General features: G+C 45.5%; 1 protein-coding gene across 18 annotated transcripts in view; it reads right to left on the bottom strand.

The window, feature by feature from the left end:
* The window catches only part of Cfap70 (cilia and flagella associated protein 70), a 65,681-nt gene that overhangs the window by 34,357 nt on the left and 9,257 nt on the right, over window positions 1–22,067 (bottom strand). For 13 of the 18 annotated variants that reach the window (XR_005493747.2, XR_010057834.1, XM_006251665.5 and 10 more), the window contains 9 exons: window positions 18,690–18,788; window positions 18,431–18,510; window positions 14,972–15,151; window positions 14,062–14,244; window positions 11,443–11,537; window positions 7,990–8,089; window positions 4,699–4,833; window positions 557–724; window positions 365–445 (listed from right to left, as the gene is read on the bottom strand). Coding sequence is in view for 15 of the 18 variants with exons in the window: in XM_006251665.5 (XP_006251727.1) it covers window positions 365–445; window positions 557–724; window positions 4,699–4,833; window positions 7,990–8,089; window positions 11,443–11,537; window positions 14,062–14,244; window positions 14,972–15,151; window positions 18,431–18,510; window positions 18,690–18,788 (1,121 nt within the window). In the remaining 3 variants the exon portion in view is untranslated. Of the gene's footprint in view, window positions 1–364; window positions 446–556; window positions 725–1,413; window positions 4,635–4,698; window positions 4,834–7,989; window positions 8,090–11,271; window positions 11,384–11,442; window positions 11,538–11,787; window positions 14,008–14,061; window positions 14,245–14,971; window positions 15,152–18,430; window positions 18,511–18,689; window positions 18,789–22,067 lie in introns of those variants that run through there. The other 5 variants (XM_039093440.2, XM_039093438.2, XM_039093441.2 and 2 more) reach the window with 5 other exon arrangements.

Below are 22,067 nucleotides of genomic sequence, written 5' to 3'. Positions count from 1 at the left end.
CCTGGCACTCTTTGTGTGGACCAGGGCTTTGAACTCAGAGGTCCTCTTGCCTGCCCAGTGTGCACCAGCTCGCCTGGAACTATTTTAAATGCAGGTCACTCTTTCCTCTTTTCTATGCACAGAGAAACCTTGTCTGGGAAAAAAGAAAACAAAACTAAACCAGTTTAATTCTGGAAAGGAGCTTAACCACAGTCTGTGCGGACTCACTATGCTGTGGACAAGCTAGCTCAAGGTCACAGACTACTACTCTTGAGCAAGGACTTGTGGGGACTCGTGTCCCACCCACAGCATTTTCCATGGAAGCTGTGTTATTCAGTCAACGTCTGGAAGAGGAAGGTCAGGTTCTGAAATGTTGAAGAGTCACCTGTCCTTCGAGATTGTGGCTTAGAGGCGCTTCGCTTTCCAGAGGGGTGTCCGAGCTCTGCGATTTTATACTCGGTGCTTGCTGAAACAAAAAGAAAAGTCAGAACGTGCACTGCTCCCCGGCCTTCACAGTAGGAGGGGCATTACGATGCAAAATACATCAATTTGATTCCAGGGATGGTCTCCAGCCTACCAACTCTCCCAGCCGAGGCCGTCCGTCTATGTCCTTGTCTTTCCCTGTTCTCTCTTCTTTCAGATTCTTGGAGAGAGGTTTGGACAGCGGGGAGTTAAGTCCTCCTGCTTTGTTATTGTGAACCAAATGGTGCCCAGTGTCCCTGAACAAGCTGAACAAGCACTTGGTCTGCAAAGAAACAAGCGAACACGGTGATAGGCAGCGGGCCTCCCCATTGGAGCCTCCCTGGGACCATTCTAGACCATTCTAGAACCTCAGAGACCTGAGCACCCTCCGGGACCCCTCCCTTGTGGGCATGGAAAGCCGGCACTGGAAAAGAGCTGGCTCCCTGTTGGTTAATGGTGGTAGGAGGAGACCTGGCACCTGCACTTGATTAACTGTAGTCATCAGAAAGATTTCCTCTTTGACACACAATTCTGAACTACCTCAAGTAAAGTAACTCATTTATATGAAAGAAACGATATTTGTCTAATTACTACCATCAAATAGAACTGAAAGGATAAGGCAAGTTAAAGTTCAGGATAAAACCTCAGTGTGTAGTTCAAACCACAGCCGGGTTTTGTCATGATTTCTGAGGGAAAATTTAACAATAACAATGCGTTGTGCACTCATCGCAATAGTTAATAGAAGTTAATAGTTAATAGTCAATAGTTATAGAAGCCCCACCGTCCATTTGCATACCAAGTGAGCAGCAGAGTCTTCTTTTTTTTTTTTTTTTTGGTTCTTTTTTTTCCGGAGCTGGGGACCGAACCCAGGGCCTTGCGCTTCCTAGGTAAGCGCTCTACCACTGAGCTAAATCCCCAGCCCCCAGAGTCTTCTTTTAAAATAGAAATCAGCCACACTGTGGCGACACACACCTTCATTCCCAGCACTGGGAAGGCAGAGGCAGTTCAAGGCCAGTCTGGTCTACAGAGCAAGTTCCAGGCCAGCCAAGGTTACACAGAGAAACCCTATCTAGAAAATAACCAAAAATAAACAAACAAATAAATATCAAACTTATAAAGATTTACCATTAAAATAACTCAAACCCCTTTGATCTACAATGGTGTGATGCTGGCACAAAACTTGTGGGAGTAACCAATCAATATCAGATTGGGGATACGGCCCACTCCCTGAGATAAAACCTATCCTCACACTGCTTGGGTGACCAAGAGCTAGAGGCTAGATAGCCTGGGACCCGGGGTAAAAACAAATACTACTGATCTAAAAACAGAAAGGAAAACTGCCTAAACGCACAGTGATAAATGGCTCTCAGGGCATCCTGCCACCTTCAAGGTTCAGTGTCTTGCCCAGCTTCATCAGAGAAGCCTCCTCCTACAGCAATGGGAACAAATGCAGACACCCTCAGTCAGACATTCCACAGAGAGTGAGACCTGGGAACACGCAGCCCAAAGTGAGATGTCTCCCTCAACTCCCTCTCCTCAGGGCTCAGGGAACCAGGCAGAAAAGGAGGCAGAGAGAGTGTGTAAGAGCTAGAGGTGACGGGGACGCTGAGAAAACAGGGCCCTCTAAAGCAACACGGGCAAAGCTCATGTGTCCTCACAGAGACTGAGGCAGCGTGCACAGGACTGCACGGGTCTGCACCAGGTCCTCAGTGCATGCATCCACACATATATGTACATATACATTCTACATATACACAACATAGTACACAACAGCTTCCAGTTTAGTGTTTTTATGGGATTCCTAAGTGTGTGAACGAATGAATCTCTGATTCTTTTTTTTTTTTTTTTTTTTTTTTTGGTTCTTTTTTTTTCGGAGCTGGGGACCGAACCCAGGGCCTTGCGCTTCCTAGGTAAGCGCTCTACCACTGAGCTAAATCCCCAGCCCCGAATCTCTGATTCTTTTTTTTTTTTCTTTTTTCTTTTTTTTCCGGAGCTGAGAACCGATCCCAGGGCCTTGCGCCCACTGAGCTAAATTCCCAACCCCGAGTCTCTGATTCTTGTGCCTTCTTCTCTTGGGCTCTTTTCCTTCTGCTGATTTAGCCTTCCAACTTCGATGTGATAGCTTTTGTTTTATCTTTTGTTATTTTTTGAATGAATGAATGCATGCATGAATTAATGAATGAATGACTTAGTGAAAACCTGCTACTACAGTGAATGTTAACAATTGATCTGTCATACACCGGCCACTCCAGCTCAGGTCGCGTGTTCAGGACTCGTTGGCCGACACACAATGGGCGCCACAGCTTTTTGTGTGCTTTTATTTAGTTGCAATTGGGTGAGTTTGTTTTGCTTTCCTGTTTGGATGTTGTTTTATTTTGTTTTCTTGTTGTATTTGGCTTTCAGTGTTTTGTTTTGTTTTTGAGAAAGAACTCAAGTTGGGTAGGTAGGGAACATGGAGAGGATCTGGAAGGACTTGGGGGAGGAGGAGAATGTGGTCAAATACATTTAAATTTAGAGATTGTTCTAAATAATAAAAAGATGAATAACTTTAATTGTATTAATTTTATTTGTGTGCGTGCGTATGTGTCTGTGAGCAAACAGCTCTTAAGAGAAGTACTTCCTGTTATCTTGTGGGGCCTGGGGATCACACTCAGGTTGTCAGGCCTGCCTGAAAGTGCCTCTACTCTCTGGGCATCTTAGCAGCACAAGCACAAACAATAAGGTAGGGTCTGGTGACGTGGCTCAGGAGAGCTTAAGAGTTAACTGCTCTTCCAGAGGTCCTGACTTCAATTCCCAGCAACCACACGGTGGCTCACAACCATCTATAAAGGGATCTGATTCCCTTTTTTGGCATATAGGTGTACATGTAAGTGTATATGCAAACAGAGCAGTCATACATCACCACCACCACCACCACCACCGCCACCACCGCCACCACCGCCATCGTCGTCATCATCATCATCCCCCCATCCTCAGGCCTGCCATGGTGATGCACACCTTTAGTCCCAGCAGTTTGGATACAAAGCAGATGGATCTCTGCGAGTTTAAGGCCAGTTTGATCTATAGATCAAGTTCCCGGACAGCCAGGGTGGCACAGTGGGACTCTGCCTCCACAAAGCCAAAACCAAAACCAAAGCCACAACAAAACAAAACATGGGCATGTCCTATAATCCCAAGCACTTGGGAGGCAGAGGCAGATAAGCTGCAAGTTCAAGAACAGCCTGAGCTGTCTTTATTACAAACACAGTTAGCAACCAGAGCCTGGGGAGGTCACGAAGGACCTAGATTGACGTAGCCTGAAATGATGTCTGAACGCGTATGTTTACAACCCAGAGACAGATGCTTCTCTCAGTCGTAACGAGAGAAACCGCTCCCTACATTACACTGCGGTGAATGCCATATACTAACTGGTTCTAGATGTCACCAAAGACCTGAGTGCCAAAGACGCAACCAAACGCATATCTGTGTAGGTTGATGTCTGTACGCAGGTGAGGGCTGGCACAGGTTAGGTCAGGCCCACGATCGGACAGTAAAAAGTAAGGTGAGGACAAAGCTTTTGTAAGGTGGGAGAGAAGGGGAAGGAGAGAAGTCAAGATGGAGATGGAGAAGGACGACCCAGATCCAGGTGGTCTTAAATGGCCATGGGTAGTTATGTGTATTTCTTAAGGGATGGATTTCTATAGGTCAGTTTATCTTATCCAGGCGGATGGTTTATATCTGTATCATTTGGTTGTGAGTTTATTGTGTGGATATATTGTGGATCGAGACTTTAACACATAAATCTGATTGATAAATTACAGCTTATTGAGACACAATTTCACCGTGTAGTTGGTAGTTTATAGCTTACCTACCAGGGGGAGTTGTTGGGAGTGTGGGCAGAGTCCATGGCAGGGAGCTGCGATAGGCCAGCCCCGTGCTGGACTTCTAGAGCCCTGATTTTACCCGGCAGCTGGAACCAGAGAGTTCCAGGCTAACAAAGAGCCGCCAGGAGAGATACTTACCAGAGATAAATTATGGTTAGTTCCATATGGCCCCACGAGTGCCAGAACTAAGTCTAGGGACCAGTGTGGCAGCAGCTCGTGGACCGCCTGGGTCTGAGAGTACTTGGGGGCACCGTGGAGCCACTGAGATAAAGGTACCCAGCAGCGCCACGTGTGCGGGGGCTAGAGTGGGCAACAGGCTCTGCCTATTTCTTAATATTCACCGCCACGTATTTGGACAATAAATCAAGATGATACACCTCATGCAATTTCTTACCTTCTCGAAGACTGTCCCGTCCAGGTAGGGGTACACATGAAAAGCCCCTCGTATCCTCTTCACTCCGGGATACAGGAGTGGGACCATGTTGACGTAGGCCACGCCGTGAAAGGACAGCTGGTTTTCATCTTCGATCTAAGGGAGTATGAGCAGAGTTGTCACCGCAGGGGTATGGTGTGGCGTTCAGACTCCGAGATCGAAGGCTGTTCTAGAAACAAGCTCTGCTAAGCACGTAGCTGTGTGTCTTAACGACCACCAAGGTAACACACGTTAGCAGGGCTAATGAGGTTAAGGCTGTAGCCAACGCGACGTATATTCAACTGAATTGATATTATAAACACCCAACTAAAAAGTCCATTTCAGCGGATCGCTTCTGAGGAGAAAAGTAAGAATTTGTAGAAAGATGGTAACAGAATTTAGGATGGTCAGACAGTCTAGCTCATACTGGATCTTAGAGAGCTCTGTGACATGAGCCTTCCTGTGGCTTCTGACCAGCATGTTTTATCTTATCCCCTCAGCTGATAGAGCATGCTTTGCTGAGAAAGGGCCTCTGTATGTACCCAGGTCCCAAAGAGCGTTTCCATCAACCAGCAGGGCCTGCCACGGACTGCGGACCACAAACAAGCCTGCCTGTATTTGCAGTACCTGATTCCATCCAAACTCTCACTCCAAAGATAAAATGCCTGCTAACAAACATGGTGATGTCATTTTGCCATAAATATGCTCAGGGAAAACCAAATTTTAGAGGGAACATTAATTCTAAGCTTAAAAGTGGTCTCCTTAAATTTGCCTACTATAACAGTTAGATACAAGATGAAAAAATCCTTTGTTTCCATCATAACATTTCGTGGCTTTGCTATCTAAGGGATGTTAACATATATATATATATATATATATATATATATATATATATATATTATAATAGAAGAGGGAAATAGTTACATGCTGATGTAACTATTCTTTTTTTAGATAGACTGAGCTCTCCTCATTTAAAAACTCTGGGGGATGGCTCGGAGGACACGGTGGTTGCCCTGTAAGTGTGAGAACGGAAATCTGGATGCCAGCACACCCATAAATGCTGATCATGGTGCGCATGCAACCCACTGGAATCCCAACATTGGGTAGGCGGGGACAGGAGATCCCAGTAGCTAGACTAGCCCAAGTGGGGAGTTCTGTGTTCAAGGTAAGAGACTTGGCTATGACGTATAAGGTCGGGAGCCGTCAAGGAACACATACAGTGTTAACCTCTGGCCTCAACGCACCAGTGCACCCGCATATATATAGACACTCATATATGCATGCATATCATACACATAACCAGTATTTAAAAGGGTTTTTAGGGGTAGGCATGGTGTCACATGTCTTGAATCCCAGAACTCTGGAGGCAGAAGCAGCAGGATCTCTGTGAATTTGAAGCTAGCCTGATCTACATAGTGAGTTCCAGGACAGCCAGGGCTATGCAGAGAGATTCTGTCTCAAAAGCAAAACAAAACAACAAGCAACAGGAGCGATGACTCGGGGTTAAGAGCACTGTCTGCTCTTCCAGAAGACGTGGGTTCAATTCCCAGCACTTTTATGACTGCTCACAACTGTCTTTACCTCTAGTCCTAGGGGATCTGATACCCTAACACAGACATACACACAGGCAAAACACCAATGCACATAAAATGAAAATAAATAAGTGAGCATAACGAACACAACCATTTTCATTGTATATGTTCACCATATGCAACGCAGTGTTACATAAGGGTATGTTCAGTCATGGATGTGTGTGCACTGAGCATGACCCCCCCCCCACCCTCTCCTCCACTCCGCCCCTTAGTTGTTCTTGTTCTCTCATTGGTTGCTTCTATTTTCATATCTCATGTTCAGACATAACTGTAAGTCTCTGTATAAATCCAGGAACTCCAAATGACAGAAATGTGGATTTCTCTTTTTGAGACTGACGTAATGGGTATCACATGACTGCATCTATTTTCCTGCAAATGACAATACTTTATACTTTATGGCTGAAAAAAATCTGTTATGATTTATAGTCTTACCGTAGGTGCCATAAGAAGTAGTCATTTTTATCTAGGTCAAATTGGTGATATAGTTCAGTCTAGTTAATTTAGACTTGACCTACAGAATGCGTTAGACTGCTTGTTACTGTGATTGGTAAACCACGGTTCTGGAAAGACAGGGTTTCGTGGACCTGGAGTCACGTCCCGTATCATTTTTTCCTGTGTACGTGTCTTTACTACTCCTGTGTATAAATTCCATGAGGGTAGAGGTCATTCAGTAGACTGCCTTTTAAAAGGTCATGGTACCGAAAGGGAAGCCCCATAGTTTTAGAGCCATTCCCCTGTGGCTGGCTCCATAGCTTTGCTACTGTGAACTGTGCGGAATGTGCTGACTTGGAGTCATTTGGGCAAATACTCAGAAGTGAATGGTACAGCTATGACATATGCTAGACCTATTTTTAGCTTTTAAGGAGCCTCCATGCTAATTTCCACCCTGACCAGTAGTGAATAAGGCTGCCTTTTGTTTGTTATGGTGGTAACATTTTCGTTATACCAAAGAGCCTTTTCAAAGCCAAGTCAAATGACTTAGATGCTTGCTGAGGGCTGGCTGTGAGTTGTGTGATGTGCTAGGTTTGTGCAGACTATAAAAGCGGACAATAAAAGACTGAATGACCCTTACCCTCATGGAATTTATACACAAGGAGTAAGGGTGCAACATAGACAGGGAAAGCAATATGGAACATGTTCCAGGCTCACAAAACCCTGTCTTTCCAAAGCCTTGGTTTAATCTATTAATCCTATTACAGTAACATGCAGTCTAGCACATCTGCAGGTAAGCCTAAGTTAATTAGATTGAGCTGAATCACTCATTTTGACCTAGATAAAAATGATTGTTTCTTATGGTACCTCTGGTAAGACAATAAGGCAGGGTCAGGGGAAATCAGTATCTGAAAATACTGAGCAACAGGGGACTTCTGTGGCCAACCAATCATCCTGGGTTCCCTGGGAACTGAGCGGTCAGTACATCAGGACCCCAAAAAAGTCCTAGGCAAAGAACCACAAATGGGTCACATAGGGGAAACAGCCACATAAAACTGGATTAGACACAGAATAACAGATTTGACTTGATAGGTCACTTCTAATTATAAAACTTGAGGGGAAGGCTCTGTGTCTAGGCTGCTCTCCAACTCCGGATCTAATATGATCCTTGTCTCAGTCTCCCAGTGCCGGGAACCATGGCAGAAGCCACCACACCCTATCGTTTTATTTTAGGGATCCACATGTTTACCTTCTCAAGTTTGCCTGGCTTGGCTTTGGGTACAACGATCAAAGGCACTCTTGTGATCTCCACGGGCCAGAGTCGGCAATCAGCAATTCGCTTCTGAAAACTGCAAATTAAAAATCAGACCATCAGCACTATCTGCAAACGCAAATGGCACAGCTTAAAAGGAAACATTCTTTTCTAGGAAATTATGAGTAAAATGAGCTGGGGATATGGCCCAGTTGGTCAAGTGAGTGTTTCTCTAGAAAGTAATGGAATACGTGTGGGGTGTGTGTGTGTGTGTGTGTGTGTGTGTGTGTGTGAGTATGTGCATGAGAGACACACAAAGACAAGGACAGAGAGACAGAGAATGTCTGTCTTAATAGGCAGACGGGTTTATGTTTGTTTGAGAGACTAGGATAGCCCCGCTTGGTTTCAAACTTAGAACCCTTCTATTTTAAGCTCCTGGAAACCTGATTAGAGATGCCCACCACCATGCCTGCCTACACTGCTGATTTAAATTGTTTTATTATTTTGAATCATGTGCATGTATATGCATGTTTCTGTGCATGTCAGTGCAGTGCCTGGGGGTGGCACTGAATGCCCTAAGTCTGGAGCTCCTGGCACTTTCAAGCTGTCTGATGTGGGTGGTAGAACTGATCCAGTGTCCCCTGGCAGCACAGACAGTCATAATAGCTCAACCACTTCTCCAGCCCAGCTGGTTGATTTTTAGAAAACCTTCCTAGGTTTATAGATTTATAAAAATAATTTTTAAAATGCTAACAATCTCAAAAAATACATCTTTAAGTGCCATATGGCAACCTAAGCTCAACAGGAGGCTAACACAAGAGGATCACAAGTTTGAGGGCTGCACAGTGAGCTCCAGGCCAGTCTGGGATACATAGCAAGGCCCTGTCTCAAAACCAAACAAACACCGGGGAGGTGTGGGGTGGTGGTGCATGCCTTTAATCTTAGCACTGCTGGACAGGAGCTGGATTTCAGACAGCCTAGCCTCATCTACACAGGGAGATCCTATCTAAATAAACAAAACACTGAAAATTGGCCAGTATAGTACCAGGAAATAAAAACTAAATTTTGACAAATTTTTTGAAACTAAGAGTTGAAAATTTCCAGGGAACCCAGATATAAGGGCTACCTGTTCTAAGGGTCGGCGCCCTGCAGGAGGGAAACCTCATGCTTCAAGGAGGGATGGAGAGTAAATGGTTTGAAATACTCCCCAGTGGCCAGTGTTGTTTGTTTGTTTGTTTGTTTGTTTGTTTGTTTGAGGCAGGATCTCACTATGTAGCCCTGGTTGACCTGGAACTTTCTGGGTAGAACAGGCTGGTCTCGAGCTCACAGATCAAGTTCCGTGAGGTTAAATTATCTCCGATCATGGACCCTGGATGAGTGGCAGGTCCTGCACTCCTGAAGCTTCCACTGTGTCGTTACACCTCACCAAACGTGCCCACTAACCAGTCTCACTACAGCTGCCCTGCAAAAGGAGAAGTAACGTTTTTTTCTCAGACAGGAAACCAGCCAGCAGCCCTGACCGGTGAGGAAAGGCTCTACATGTGTGTTAATGAGCAGACAGAAAGTGCTAAAGGTTACAGAGAAACAAAATACTGAGTCGTAAGTTCAAATCCATAGAACACGAGGAAAACGCCCAAACATTTAATTAAAGTAAAACAACTAAAACTTTGTCTTATTCTTTTTTTTTTCTTTTTTTTCTTTTTTTTCGGAGCTGGGGACCAAACCCAGGGCCTTGCGCTTGCTAGGCAAGCGCTCTACCACTGAGCTAAATCCCCAACCCCACTTTGTCTTATTCTTAATTGATCTAATGGATTAGTATGTGCTCAAATTAACGTGAGCAACAGTTTATCCTCAGCAAAATCAAGTCCATCAGCATGTGAAAGGAATTACATGTGACCAGGTAGACCTCTGAAATATCTGCCCAATTTTTAAAAAAATAAATGTTAAACTATTCTGGGAAAAAATTAATGTTTTTAAAAAGCCAGAGCTGAGGGGTTGGGGATTTAGCTCAGTGGTAGAGCGCTTGCCTAGCAAGCGCAAGGCCCTGGGTTTGGTCCCCAGCTCCAAAGAGAAAAAAAAAAAAAAAAAAAAAAAAAAAGCCAGAGCTGAGGCCTGTGATGGCAGTTGACAACCCTTGGTTCCTCACCTGTGAGCAGCTCTCTAGAGCAGAGAGAGGTATGTGCAGAGTATCAAGCCCCTGACTCTCCCTATAATAATATGCTGATTCAGGCTGGTGACAATGTATCCAACTGAAACAATGTCTTTTCTAGCATCAATTTCATCTAGAGATGACCCATAAGATATACAAGAGGCTATTAGGTTTCTGGTTTCTAGGCGCGTTTGGGGGCAGGGCAGACAGAAAGCCTCATAACATCTAAACCGCTAGCACGTGAGCTTTTGAACCCACACACTCCCTTCAACCACTTTCTGGAACAAGCCAGGGCTCCAGCAATCCTTTTGGCTTTTTAACTTCACATGTTTGAGTGTTTTGCCTGCATGTATGTATGTGTGCCACAAGCCTGTCTGGTGTCCGCAGAGGTCAGAGGATGGCATCGGATTCCCCGGGATGGAGTCACAGATGGCTGTGGGCTACCATATGGATGCCGGGAATCAAACCCGGGCACTCTTGTAGAGTAAAGGTGCCCTTAACTGCTGGGCTAGCTCTCCAGCCGAGCGTGTGGGGGCATACGGGTCTTTGTGTCGCAGGGATGAGCTAAGGGAGCTGGCATGTTAAGCACACACAGTTGTTCCATGGGAAGGAATGCAAAGCGTGTTTTCTGTCAGAAGGCAGGAAAGGACACGTTTCTAGTCTAGTGGCCTCTTCGAAATCCAGAGCCAGCAGCAGACCTTTCTCCTAAATGTGTTTTTCTTAGTCAGTCTGCATAAACTGTCTTTATGGAAGGTGTCACAGGCATCTTACAGTTTCAATGTAGTCATGTCTAATCTGTAATTATCTTGCCTCTTTCCTCAGAGAGATTTAGGTATGCTTGGCTGTGCACAAGGGGCTGAATTGATCCTCACAAGAATAGCTCTCACCTGATTATGCTGTGCTTAAATAAACCCAAAATAAACAACTCCTGAAGTTTAAACCAACACCAGCACCAACACCTATGAAAGCCGCAGAGACGCGCCCCACGCACGCACGCACGCAGGCACGCACGCTCGCACGCACGCACGCACGCACGCACGAGCTCTACCGACCTTGAGCCGTGAGGTAGAGCAAAGGTTGTGCATATCAGTTCTCAAGTTATTTTATGTGAGTGGAAAAGAAGTGCTCACCTTGGTGAAGTCTCCCTTACTAGGGCTTCTGCGATCAGCACTTAGGCAGAAGTCAAGCCGATGCAGAAGAGAAAGTCTCAAACCGCCTTAACTCAAACCTAGCCAGCGGGAAGAACTGCCCTCCCCCACCCCGGACCCAGGTGGTGGGGCCCGGTCCTTCGCTGTTCCCACCTTGCAACAGCAGAGGGATGGAGGAAGCAGCGACTTTCCAGGTCCCAGACAATCCTCTTCTTCAGGCATTCGGCTTGGTTCCTTAATTCTCTGTCCTGCGAAATAATAAGGTGGAAATTTCTGTCCTCTGTGTGCTGGCTTCTTTCTGTCGGTCTGGGGGCGTTCCTGTACGTGATGGCTCCTGCAGCTGCCTCAGTCTACGAGAGGACCTACTGACGCCAATGCTGTGCTGAATGCCAAGTGTTTACGCACATAACCCCAGTCAGTGATTCTCAATTCAGAATGTACATCAAAATCACGGAAGCGCTTAAAAACCGACCTAGAGAGTGGTAGTGTGTCACTTACTCATTTTTAGTGTAGTGGAGTCTTGCCAGGAGCTGGGCACGAGGCTGTGTGCATGAATCCATTGCTTCTGACTACAGATGTGGTGTGACCCAGCTTTCTCAGGAAGTCTGTGACTTCCCTGACATGACAGACTGCACCCTGGATTCTGTGAGCTGAACACTCCCTTCCTCTCCCGAGTCGCTTGCATCAGAATATTTTGCCACAATAGAAAAGGAAACCAACACACCACTGTCTTCGTCTTAAAAATATTTTCAGGGACCATAAGTAGCTGCACGTCTCTGTAACCCTGGTTCTGAGGAGGTTGAGTTCAAGGCCAACCTCAGCAATGTGGAGACTCAGTCTCATTTAAAAAAAAAAAAAAAAAAAAAAAGCTGTACAGATTTTTACTTCAGTTTGACTTGGTTTTTGGAGTAGGTCTCACTACGTGGTCCCAGTTGGCCTGGAACTCGCGCCATAGACCAGGATGTACTCAAGCACATGGAGATCTTCTTCCTCTTGAGTGCCAAGATATAGGCATGTGCTAGCCCACTTGGCACCTTTACAAAGTGTGGTCAAGGCTGAGAAACAATTGTGTAAACTAAAAGATAGCATAAGATCTAAGTATATAAAATAAAATATAAATATAAGGGAATTACAAACATTCACTAAACAACGGATGAAAAAGGACGTCAGCAACTTTAAATATCGCTAGCCTTATTGCGGTTTGGCTATTCAGACTCAATGAAAAGAATTCACCATCCTCATTTCAGTAATCATCTTTCTGAATGTTTCTCCTGATGTTCATCCACTCGTACGAGAACCATTTGTAATCGCTTTTCTATCACTTTCTATGCCCTACGTTAAAATAAAGAGAAAAAACTTAAATTAAGGAATCTTGGTTACCACTGGTAAGGGAGTAAGTAGATTAAAGATGCCCACTCAGTGTCAGACACTATAGAAACCACACAGAAAAGGAAAACGAATGGACGCTTCATGTGGTGATGGTAAAAGCAAGGCCAGTTAAACAGTGGCCTGGGAAATGGCGGGCACAGCATCAGCATGCACACAGTAATGTCTATTGACACGTGAGGGAAAACCGACATATTGCCCTGCTCCTGACGGGAGAAAGCGCAACCTATACCCAGCCCAGACACAAACAATACTGGGGAGTAAACAGAAAAATAGGAGTGGCTTCTTGATATGTCCTACTGAAAATAATATGACTGGATGCTTACAGAAGGTCTGGATTCTCTAAAGCAAACAACTGTTTTACTAAGTGTATGTGGGTGCTTTGCCCGCATGTATGGCTGTGCACCGTATGTGTGCCTGGGGCCCAGGGAAACCAGAAGAGGGTGTCAGATCTGCAGGAACTGGAGTTAGATGGCTGTGATCCCCAATATGGGTGCTGAGAATTGAACCTGGGTCTTTGAGAAGAGGAGCCAGTGCTCTTAACCCCTGAGTCATCTCTCTGGGATCAAGAAAAATATTTATCTGTAGATTTTGCTCTAATGCTGCCTGAAGATTATTTCATTGCCTTTGGAATCATCATCAAAAGGAAAGGCTTTTCCCATTGTGATCACTAATGTAAACGTAGCCACCTGGGGGCTTTCGTTTTTTCTTTTAAACACTTGCTTGGGTTCAGTAAGCCAGTCCTTCTGAAATCTGATCCCCTTTCCTCGTCCTCTTAGTCTTCACATCGCTGCCCTTCTTCCGTATGTACAAGAGGCATCTGGGAATAACAACTAAGGGACCAGGATGGAGAGGATCAGGAAGGTGACGACACACGGGAGAAAGACTCACTGGACACTTAACTTTAACTGTATAATTAATTTCTAACTATATTATTATTGCTGCAGGTTGGAAGCTTAAAGACCTCTGTGGTAAAAACCTGAGAGTAGTACTACTGGTGGGTTATAGAGTCTTTAGGAAAGGAAACCTAATGGCGGGCTCCTTGGGTTCAAAACAGAGGGGCCAATCCATCATGGAGACAAATCTCCAAATGTGAACCAAAATAACCTTTTCTCTTTATAAGTTGATTGGCTCAAGTATTTCATTATAGTAACAACTGAATAGCATACTTAACTCAAAAAGAAGCAAACGTAAAATAAAGAATAATTTGGATTTAAACTCCCCTGTTTGCAGAATTAGATGACATTCGATTTTGACATGCAACCAGTTTTGACAAATGACAGGTGTGTGTGTGTGTGTGTGTGTGTGTGTGTGTGTGTGTGTGTGTGTGTAAAGTTCAGATTCACAAAGGGCTTGTCATTTAACATGAAACATGTTCTCTCTCACCTCAGGGTGGTTGAGTTCTCCTTCCTCTTCCTCATAGGGCCCCCCAACAATGAACTCGTCAGGGATGTTATTAGCTCCAGGAGCAAGAATGTTAGCGATAGGCCATTTTTTAGGCCTGGGAACAGGCTCTCTTTCCCCGCCGAGCTTCAGATTCCCGTTCTTGAATATCATAGAGTAGTCCTTCTAGAATGAGAAACGCAGACGTCAGGATGCCTGTAGTCCTTCTAGAACGAGAGACGCCAGGCGTCAGGACTCCTGCAGAGGGCTCTGGAATGGATAAGGTCTGCTTGGTACCTTCCCAGTGGAATTCTGGGTATTCTTTCCATGATGGTCTGGTTGTCTAGGGGCCTGTGCCCTTTATTCTATTTGTGCTAAGGTACTGAGTGACGGAAAAGATTGCAAAGTGCAAATTACTCTTTCAGAAAGTCTTTGAAAAGTTTTAGGAATGAAAGTCAGGCATCTCTGGACCCATTTAAACCCCAGCGCGTGGACAGTGTCAGGCTGTGGGCAGCACAGGACAGGACATTAACTTATGGCACCTTGGGAATCCAGCTAGAGCCTTAAGTGTTCCTGTATCTAAAAATGTGACCTAAACAATACCTGGAATTAAGAGAGAGCCGTGCACAATGAGACACTGACACAAAACCCATCAAACAGTCACATAATTCATGTATAAGCATACCAAAACATGGCGCTTCAAATGATGTTATTTCAGAGCATAACTATATGTTGATTAATAAACTACATGGGATGTGAAATGTGAAGGTATGAAAATGTAAAACCAAAGTGTTAAATTTATAAGCCTAAAACCAAATCCTAGAGTGAGTTTGCATGCAGTCCTGGCAGGGGGAACCTGGCCGAGAGTCCAGGCTTGCTTCAGCCCGTGTACGCATCGGAGGTGGGGCTTTACCTCTCCGACCGACGGGACTTGCAGACCAACCATGTAGTTCTGCTGAGGCCCGACTGGCATGAAGGACTCAGGCACGGAATAGGCCGCCTCCAGCGTGACCTTCAGGAGATTGCTTGCTGCGACCTGGGCTGGGGTCAGTAAGGGCTCTGTCACAAATACCTTCACATCAAGACTGCATGGCTATAAAATAAAATAAAGCAACGTTTGTGAAAAGTGACATAGGTCTTCATTCTTTTTATCATCATCTACCACTGCTCAAGATGGCGCCAGCTACTCCAAACGGAGGAGATGAAGAGTCAAAAGGAGAACAGGAGACCCCTACGCTGAGCTAGACTCATTCATCCTAACCAGTGAGGAAAAGCACAAACACAAATATGTCTGCACAGGAGCTGGACGGCTCCACACTGGGTGCCTAGCAGGCACTCACGAAGTGGGAGTGGGCGCTTTTTTTTTTTTTTTGCTAGCCTGTATTCTATGATTAGTGGGGTCTGTGCATATGGGATGTGTATATGTATTCAGGTATGTATGTGGCACTGTGAGCGCGGGAAGGTTAAAGGGCAACCTTGGGCATGTTTTCACTTTCCACTGGGATGTGAAGGTCCATGTCTGGCTTTCCATGGATTCTAGGAATTTGGACGTAGGCCCTCATCCTTGAATAGCAAATGCCTTACACATAAGCCATCTACATCACCGTCGTCTCTATACCATCACCATCATCACCATCCTCACCTCATCATTATCACCACCATCATCACCACCATCATCACCATCATCATCACCATCCTCAGCACCATCATCATCACCATCACCATCACTACCACCACCATCATCACCACCATCATCACTACCACCACCATCATCACCATCATCATCACCATCCCCATCATCCTCATCACCATCCCCATCCTCACCATCATCATCGTCATTGTTGTTACTATTATTGTACAGGCCTCACTGTGTAGCCCTGGCTGTCTTGGAACTCACTGTATACACCAGCCTAGCCTCGGACTCTACCTGCTTCTGCCTCCTAAGTGCTGGACTTGAAGACATGTATCACCATACCCATCCCTGTATAACTATTTATTATAATTTGAGTGCAGTGTTTTATAATAAGATATTTTCTTTATTATATTATATATGTACATGCCTACAAATCCTGTTTCTTTTTTTAAGATTAATTTATTCATTTTTATGTATATAAATACACTGTCACTGCCTTCAGACACACCAGAAGAAGGCATCAGATCCCACTACAGATGGTTGTGAGCCACCATGTGGTTGCTGGGAATTGAACTCAGGACCTCTGGAAGAGCAGTCAGTGCTCTTAACCTCTGAGCCACCTCTCTAGCCCCCATAATAAGATATTTTTAAGTATCTATCTATGTATTTGTGTATGTGAGTGTGTGTGTGTGTATACACCTAACATTCTTACACACAATACAATAAAAACATTTAAATGTGTATTATAACCTTACAATTATAGATTTAAAATTATTACTTAGTTACATGAATGGGTAGGTGGTCAGAGGACTGAGCTCAAGGTCTGGCACCAAGTGTGCTCCACACTGAGCCATCTCACTGGTCCCTTAAGTGTGTATTGATTACTAACGATATGCTGACAGAAGACGCATTTCCTGTCATTAAGAAACTTGAATTACAGTGTAATGAGTTACGACAAATCCTGAACAAAATACAGTTGCTGAGAAGCACCAGAGAGGAAGAGAATAATTAATGGCTGGGCTGGAGAAGAGTAGGGAACAATGCTTTCAGGTCCAGCTTTTGCAGAATATCAAGGAGTTTGTGACTTGGATCAACAAGTGAAACAAAGAAAAAAGAATTCTAGGTCCAAAGAAAAGCAACCGTAAAGGGGGCTGAAGCAGTGAGCTGCCTTTAGGCGAAGGTAAGGACAGTTCAGGACACTGGAACAGAATGCATAGGGTGTATGAGTCAAGTCAATCAACTGGGAGGCTCCTGTTATCAGGAATGTGGGTTGCTTGCAAAGAAATCTGGACCTTGACACACACAGTGGATAAGACTTGAGCCACACTAAGCAGGGGAAAGGTGTGATTAGATTTCCTTTTAGTTGCTATGTAAGCAACAGGAAGGCTGAAGCGGGGTCATGTGCCAAGGCTGTGCATAAAGACCCCATGAAAGCTGAGGCAGCACTGAGTGGAAAAATGGTTTAAAAAAAAAAAGCATTTAAAGAGGCTTAGGAGGAGGCTGGAGAGATGGATCAGAGGTTAAGAGCACTGACTGCTCCGGTGGAATTGGAGGCCGGTCCTTAGAATCCGTGGCTGTCACACAGATCCTGTCATGAAATTTCAGGAACGGGCAAGACCATCGGCCAGAGACACTAAGACGACAGACAGAGCACATTCAGGGGAGGAGAGCGAGCTCGGCTTAGAATGCTGTGTCTTAGATGTTTATAGGGCGTCACGGCAGAGAACTCCAGTGCATTGCAAAATCTCACATTCCGAAATTCCGGACGCGATGTTGGCTGGTACTATTGAATTACAAGTCTCGGGGCTGGGGATTTAGCTCAGTGGTAGAGCGCTTACCTAGGAAGCGCAAGGCCCTGGGTTCGGTCCCCAGCTCCGAAAAAAAGAACCAAAAAAAAAAAAAAAAAAGAGACAAGTCTCCAACCAGAGGCAAGATGCTGTGCCTACATGGGGAGTACACGGTCATATGTGTAATATGTCATAATTCATATATAATTCAACCCACGGGTGCATACTCAAGAAGCACTTCCAGGGCTGGAGAGGTGGCTCAGCAGCTAAGACTGCTCTTCCAGAGGTTCTGAGTTCAATTCCCAGCAACCACATGGTGTGGTTGAAGAGAGTGATAGTATACTCACATACATGAAGTATGGTGTGTTGAAGAGAGTGATAGTGTACTCACATACATGAAGTATGGTGTGTTGAAGAGAGTGATAGTGTATTCACATACATGAAGTATGGTGTGTTGAAGAGAGTGATAGTGTACTCACATACATGAAGTATGGTGTGGTTGAAGAGAGTGATAGTGTACTCACATACATGAAGTATGGTGTGGTTGAAGAGAGTGATAGTGTACTCACATACATGAAGTATGGTGTGTTGAAGAGAGTGACAGTGTACTCACATACATGAAGTATGGTGTGTTGAAGAGAGTGACAGTGTACTCACATACATGAAGTATGGTGTGTTGAAGAGAGTGACAGTGTACTCACATACATGAAGTTGAACCTTTCATATCACACTCTGGGTGAAGCAGCCCGTACCTGCTCTTTGCCTCTCAGTTCATCACACTGGGTTAGAGGCCATGGGGTGGGACTCGCTGTATTCATCTCTCTCACCAGAAACCTGCACCGTTGGTGCCGGGAGAGGAAGCGCCCAGTGCATTGGACTCACGTGACCTGGACTGTATGTATATCTGGCTTATGAGAGAGGCCGAAACACTAAGACTTAGAATTCCGATTACCTTAGAGCCTGGCAAAGTAGTTTCCAAGGGTGACCCCTGCACGGGGTGTAATGGGACCGTCGTTTCAAATGACTCCTCTCCTGTAGGGTCAAGTTAAGCCAAAGAAAACAGGGTCAGATCACAGTTGCTATAGGCACAGTCATGCCTTCATTTTCCACTAAAATCTTTCAAAGTCATGGAGGCTGGGTTTCACACATTGCAGGGTATAGGGTTTTATGGGTTTTGCTATTTTTGGTTTTGGGTAGATTATACATCTGACCTTCTAGTAAAGGAAGAAGATCCACCACAGCCTGGCCAAGAGTTAAGGTCTTCTCATCTTTCTGTTTCTTTTCCCTTGGTAAAACTTCAGTCACCGTTACTAGAAAAGTCAAAGCAAAGAAAAGGAGAGTGTTCCTCACCACTCCATCAGATGACGAAGCCTCAGCAGGCAACGTCTACGTCAAAGAAAGTCAATTCGGATGTAGGATGTAGAGCACCGTGGTAAGACTGCTTGCCTGAGGTTTCAGATCAAATTCCAGGACAGACATCAATAACAGCAGCAGTGACAGTTATACCGAGACCCAGGAGGGTGCATCAGGGACTGCACATCAGGGACTGCACATCAGGGACTGCACATCAGGGACTGCACATCAGGACTGCACATCAGGGACTGCACATCAGGGACTGCACATCAGGGACTGCACATCAGGACTGCACATCAGGACTGCACATCAGGAACTGCACATCAGGGACTGCACATCAGGGACTGTGTATCAGGGACTGCACATCGGGGACTGCACATCAGGGACTGCACATCGGGGACTGCACATCAGGGACTGCACATCAGGGGCTGCATCAGGACTGCACATCGGGGACTGCACATCGGGGACTGCACATAAGGGACTGCACATCAGGGACTGCACATCAGGGACTGCACATCAGGACTGCACATCAGGACTGCACATCGGGGACTGCACATCGGGGACTGCACATCGGGGACTGTGTATCAGGGACTGCACATCGGGGACTGCACATCAGGGACTGCACATCGGGGACTGCACATCGGGGACTGCACATCTGGGACTGCACATCAGGGACTGCATCAGGACTGCACATCGGGGACTGCATCAGGACTGCACATCAGGGACTGCACATCGGGGACTGCATCAGGGACTGCTGGTAGACAGTGGGAGTCACTAGCTGTGTGACTTTTGAACTTTCTGTCTTGAATTGTAAGGAATGGACACTCCTCAGAATCGTGCAGTACAGACATGCAAAGGCAACTGATGCGTATAGCTATCTGGCAACAGTTACTATTCCTTATTATCGGAAAGAACTGCTGCTTCCTATCATATTTGTCATTAAAAATTACTGACAGAAGTGGTGGCACTCAAGAGGTGGAAGCAAGAATTGTAAATTCAAGGTCAGCCTGGACTAATGGTGAAACTGTGTTACGTGGACATTCTTTAGAAATTGATGATTTTAGATAGGACCTCACATATCCTAGACTTTCTTCAAACTCACGATGTAGCCAAGAATGACCATGAACTTCTGATCCCTTTTCCTCTACTTCTGAGTGCTGGGACCACAGTGTGCCCAGTGTCTTTGTTAGGGTTATCAGTGCTGTGATGAAACACCATGTCCAAAGCAACTCGTGGGGAGAAAAGCATTATTTGGCTTACACTTTACATCACTGTTCATCATCATAGAAAGTCAGGACAGGAACCCAAACAGGTCGGAACCTGTGGCAGGAGCTGAAGCAGAGGCCATGGAGGGGTGCTGCTTAATAGCTTGCTCTCTGTGGCTTGCTTAGCCTGCTTTCTTCTAGAACTCAGGACCACCAGCATGGGATGGCTCCACCCACAGTGGGCTGGGCCCTCCAATACCAATCACGGACTTAAAACATACCCCACAAGCCCAGTGTGGCATATGCTTTTAATCCTAGCACTTGGGAAGCAGAGGCAGAGGATGGGTGTGAGTTTCATGCCAGTTTGGTGAGGAGAGTGAGTTCCGGGACAGCGAGAGCTACACAGGGAAACCTTTGCTCCAGAGGCTAACAACCTCTTATGGAGGTGTTTCCTTTCCTTCTCCTTTCTTCCTTTTTTCCTTCCTTTCTTTTCTTTAGACAGGGTATCACTCTGATGCTCTGGCTGTCCTGGAACTCAGTCTGAACCCCAGGCTGGCCTCAAATTCACAGAAATCTGCCTGCCTCTGCCTTCCAAGTGGCACCATTGTCTTTTCTGGTTTTCCAGATATTTGAAAACTGTATTTTAGGTATTTGACATTAATTCTTCTCAGTCCAACATTTATCACTGAGAGTCACTGATGAGGGCTTCCTTCTCAGCAACCAGTGTCACTGTCTGTGCCTTTCTTTCACTGGAGTCCCCCATACAATGTATGCCAATCACATTTTCCCCACTCTCTTAGTGTTTTATTGTTGTGAAGAGACACCATGGCCCACAGCTACTTTTAAAAAAGGAAAACAGGGGTTGGGGATTTAGCTCAGTGGTAGAGCGCTTGCCTAGCAAGTGCAAGGCCCTGGGTTTGGTCCCCAGCTCCGGGGGGCAAAAAAAATAAAAACAAAAAAAAAAAAACCAAAAAAAGAAAACCAAACATGCCATTGGGACTGGCTTACAGTTTTAGAAGTTTAGTCCATTGTCACTTAGGTAGGAAGCACGGTGGCACACAGGCAGGCATGGTGCTGGAGAAGGAGCTGAGATATTTACATCTGGATTGGCAGGCAGCAGGAAGAAAGAGTGACACTGGGCCTGTCTTGAGCTTCTGAAATCTCAAAGCCTACCCCCAGTGACATACTCCCTCCAAGAAGGCCACACAGACTCCAACAATGCCACACCTCCAATAGTACCACTCCCTCTGAGCATATGGGGGCCCTTTTCATTCAAACCACCACACCCTCCCATGTTCTTCCCAGTTTCTCCCTACTTCTCTATCCACCCTCGCCTGTCTCTCATTAGAAAACAGGCTTCCAAGGGAGTATAATATAATAAATACAATATAATTAACTGTAATGTAATATGATAAAATAACTAACATGTTGGAACAGAACAAGAGAAGCAGAAGGAAAAGGAACCACTGTAGATGTAGAAACACACTTGCTCACACACCCAGCAATCTCATAAAAACAGCAACAAAACGCTAAACTGGAAGGCAAAGGACCTGTGGGGTTAAAAATGTAAAATTAATGGGGGTTGGGGATTTAGCTCAGTGGTAGAGTGCTTGCCTAGGAAGCGCAAGGCCCTGGGTTCGGTCCCCAGCTCCGAAAAAAAGAACCAAAAAAAAAATGTAAAATTAAAACGTTAGAATAAGAAAAAAGGCCCTTGTATGATATTGTGAGACAGTGAGTCTCCAAGGCTGCCCTTGAGTTCATTTCCTGCTGGCCATGCACTGCTGTGCGCGGAGCCAACCCTTCAGAGGAGTTCCTTTCCTCCATGCGATCCTTTTTCATTTGCAAGTGGTCATCAACTGGAAATGGCTTCTGGGTTAGGGAGGGGAGACTCCATCTGGAGCAGAGCACTCTGCACATGCTGCTTGGGGCTCTTGAACTCACGTGTGCATAGATCCATTCGATTTAGACAGCCTGCTCTCTTGGTGTCTGCCATCCTCTCTGAGTCCCCTACTCAGTCTGCCTCCTCCTTCA

The sequence above is a fragment of the Rattus norvegicus genome, chromosome 15 (assembly GCF_036323735.1).
Source record: "Rattus norvegicus strain BN/NHsdMcwi chromosome 15, GRCr8, whole genome shotgun sequence".
Taxonomy (NCBI): Eukaryota; Metazoa; Chordata; class Mammalia; order Rodentia; family Muridae; genus Rattus; species Rattus norvegicus.
This window is presented reverse-complemented; position numbering and strand designations above follow the sequence as displayed.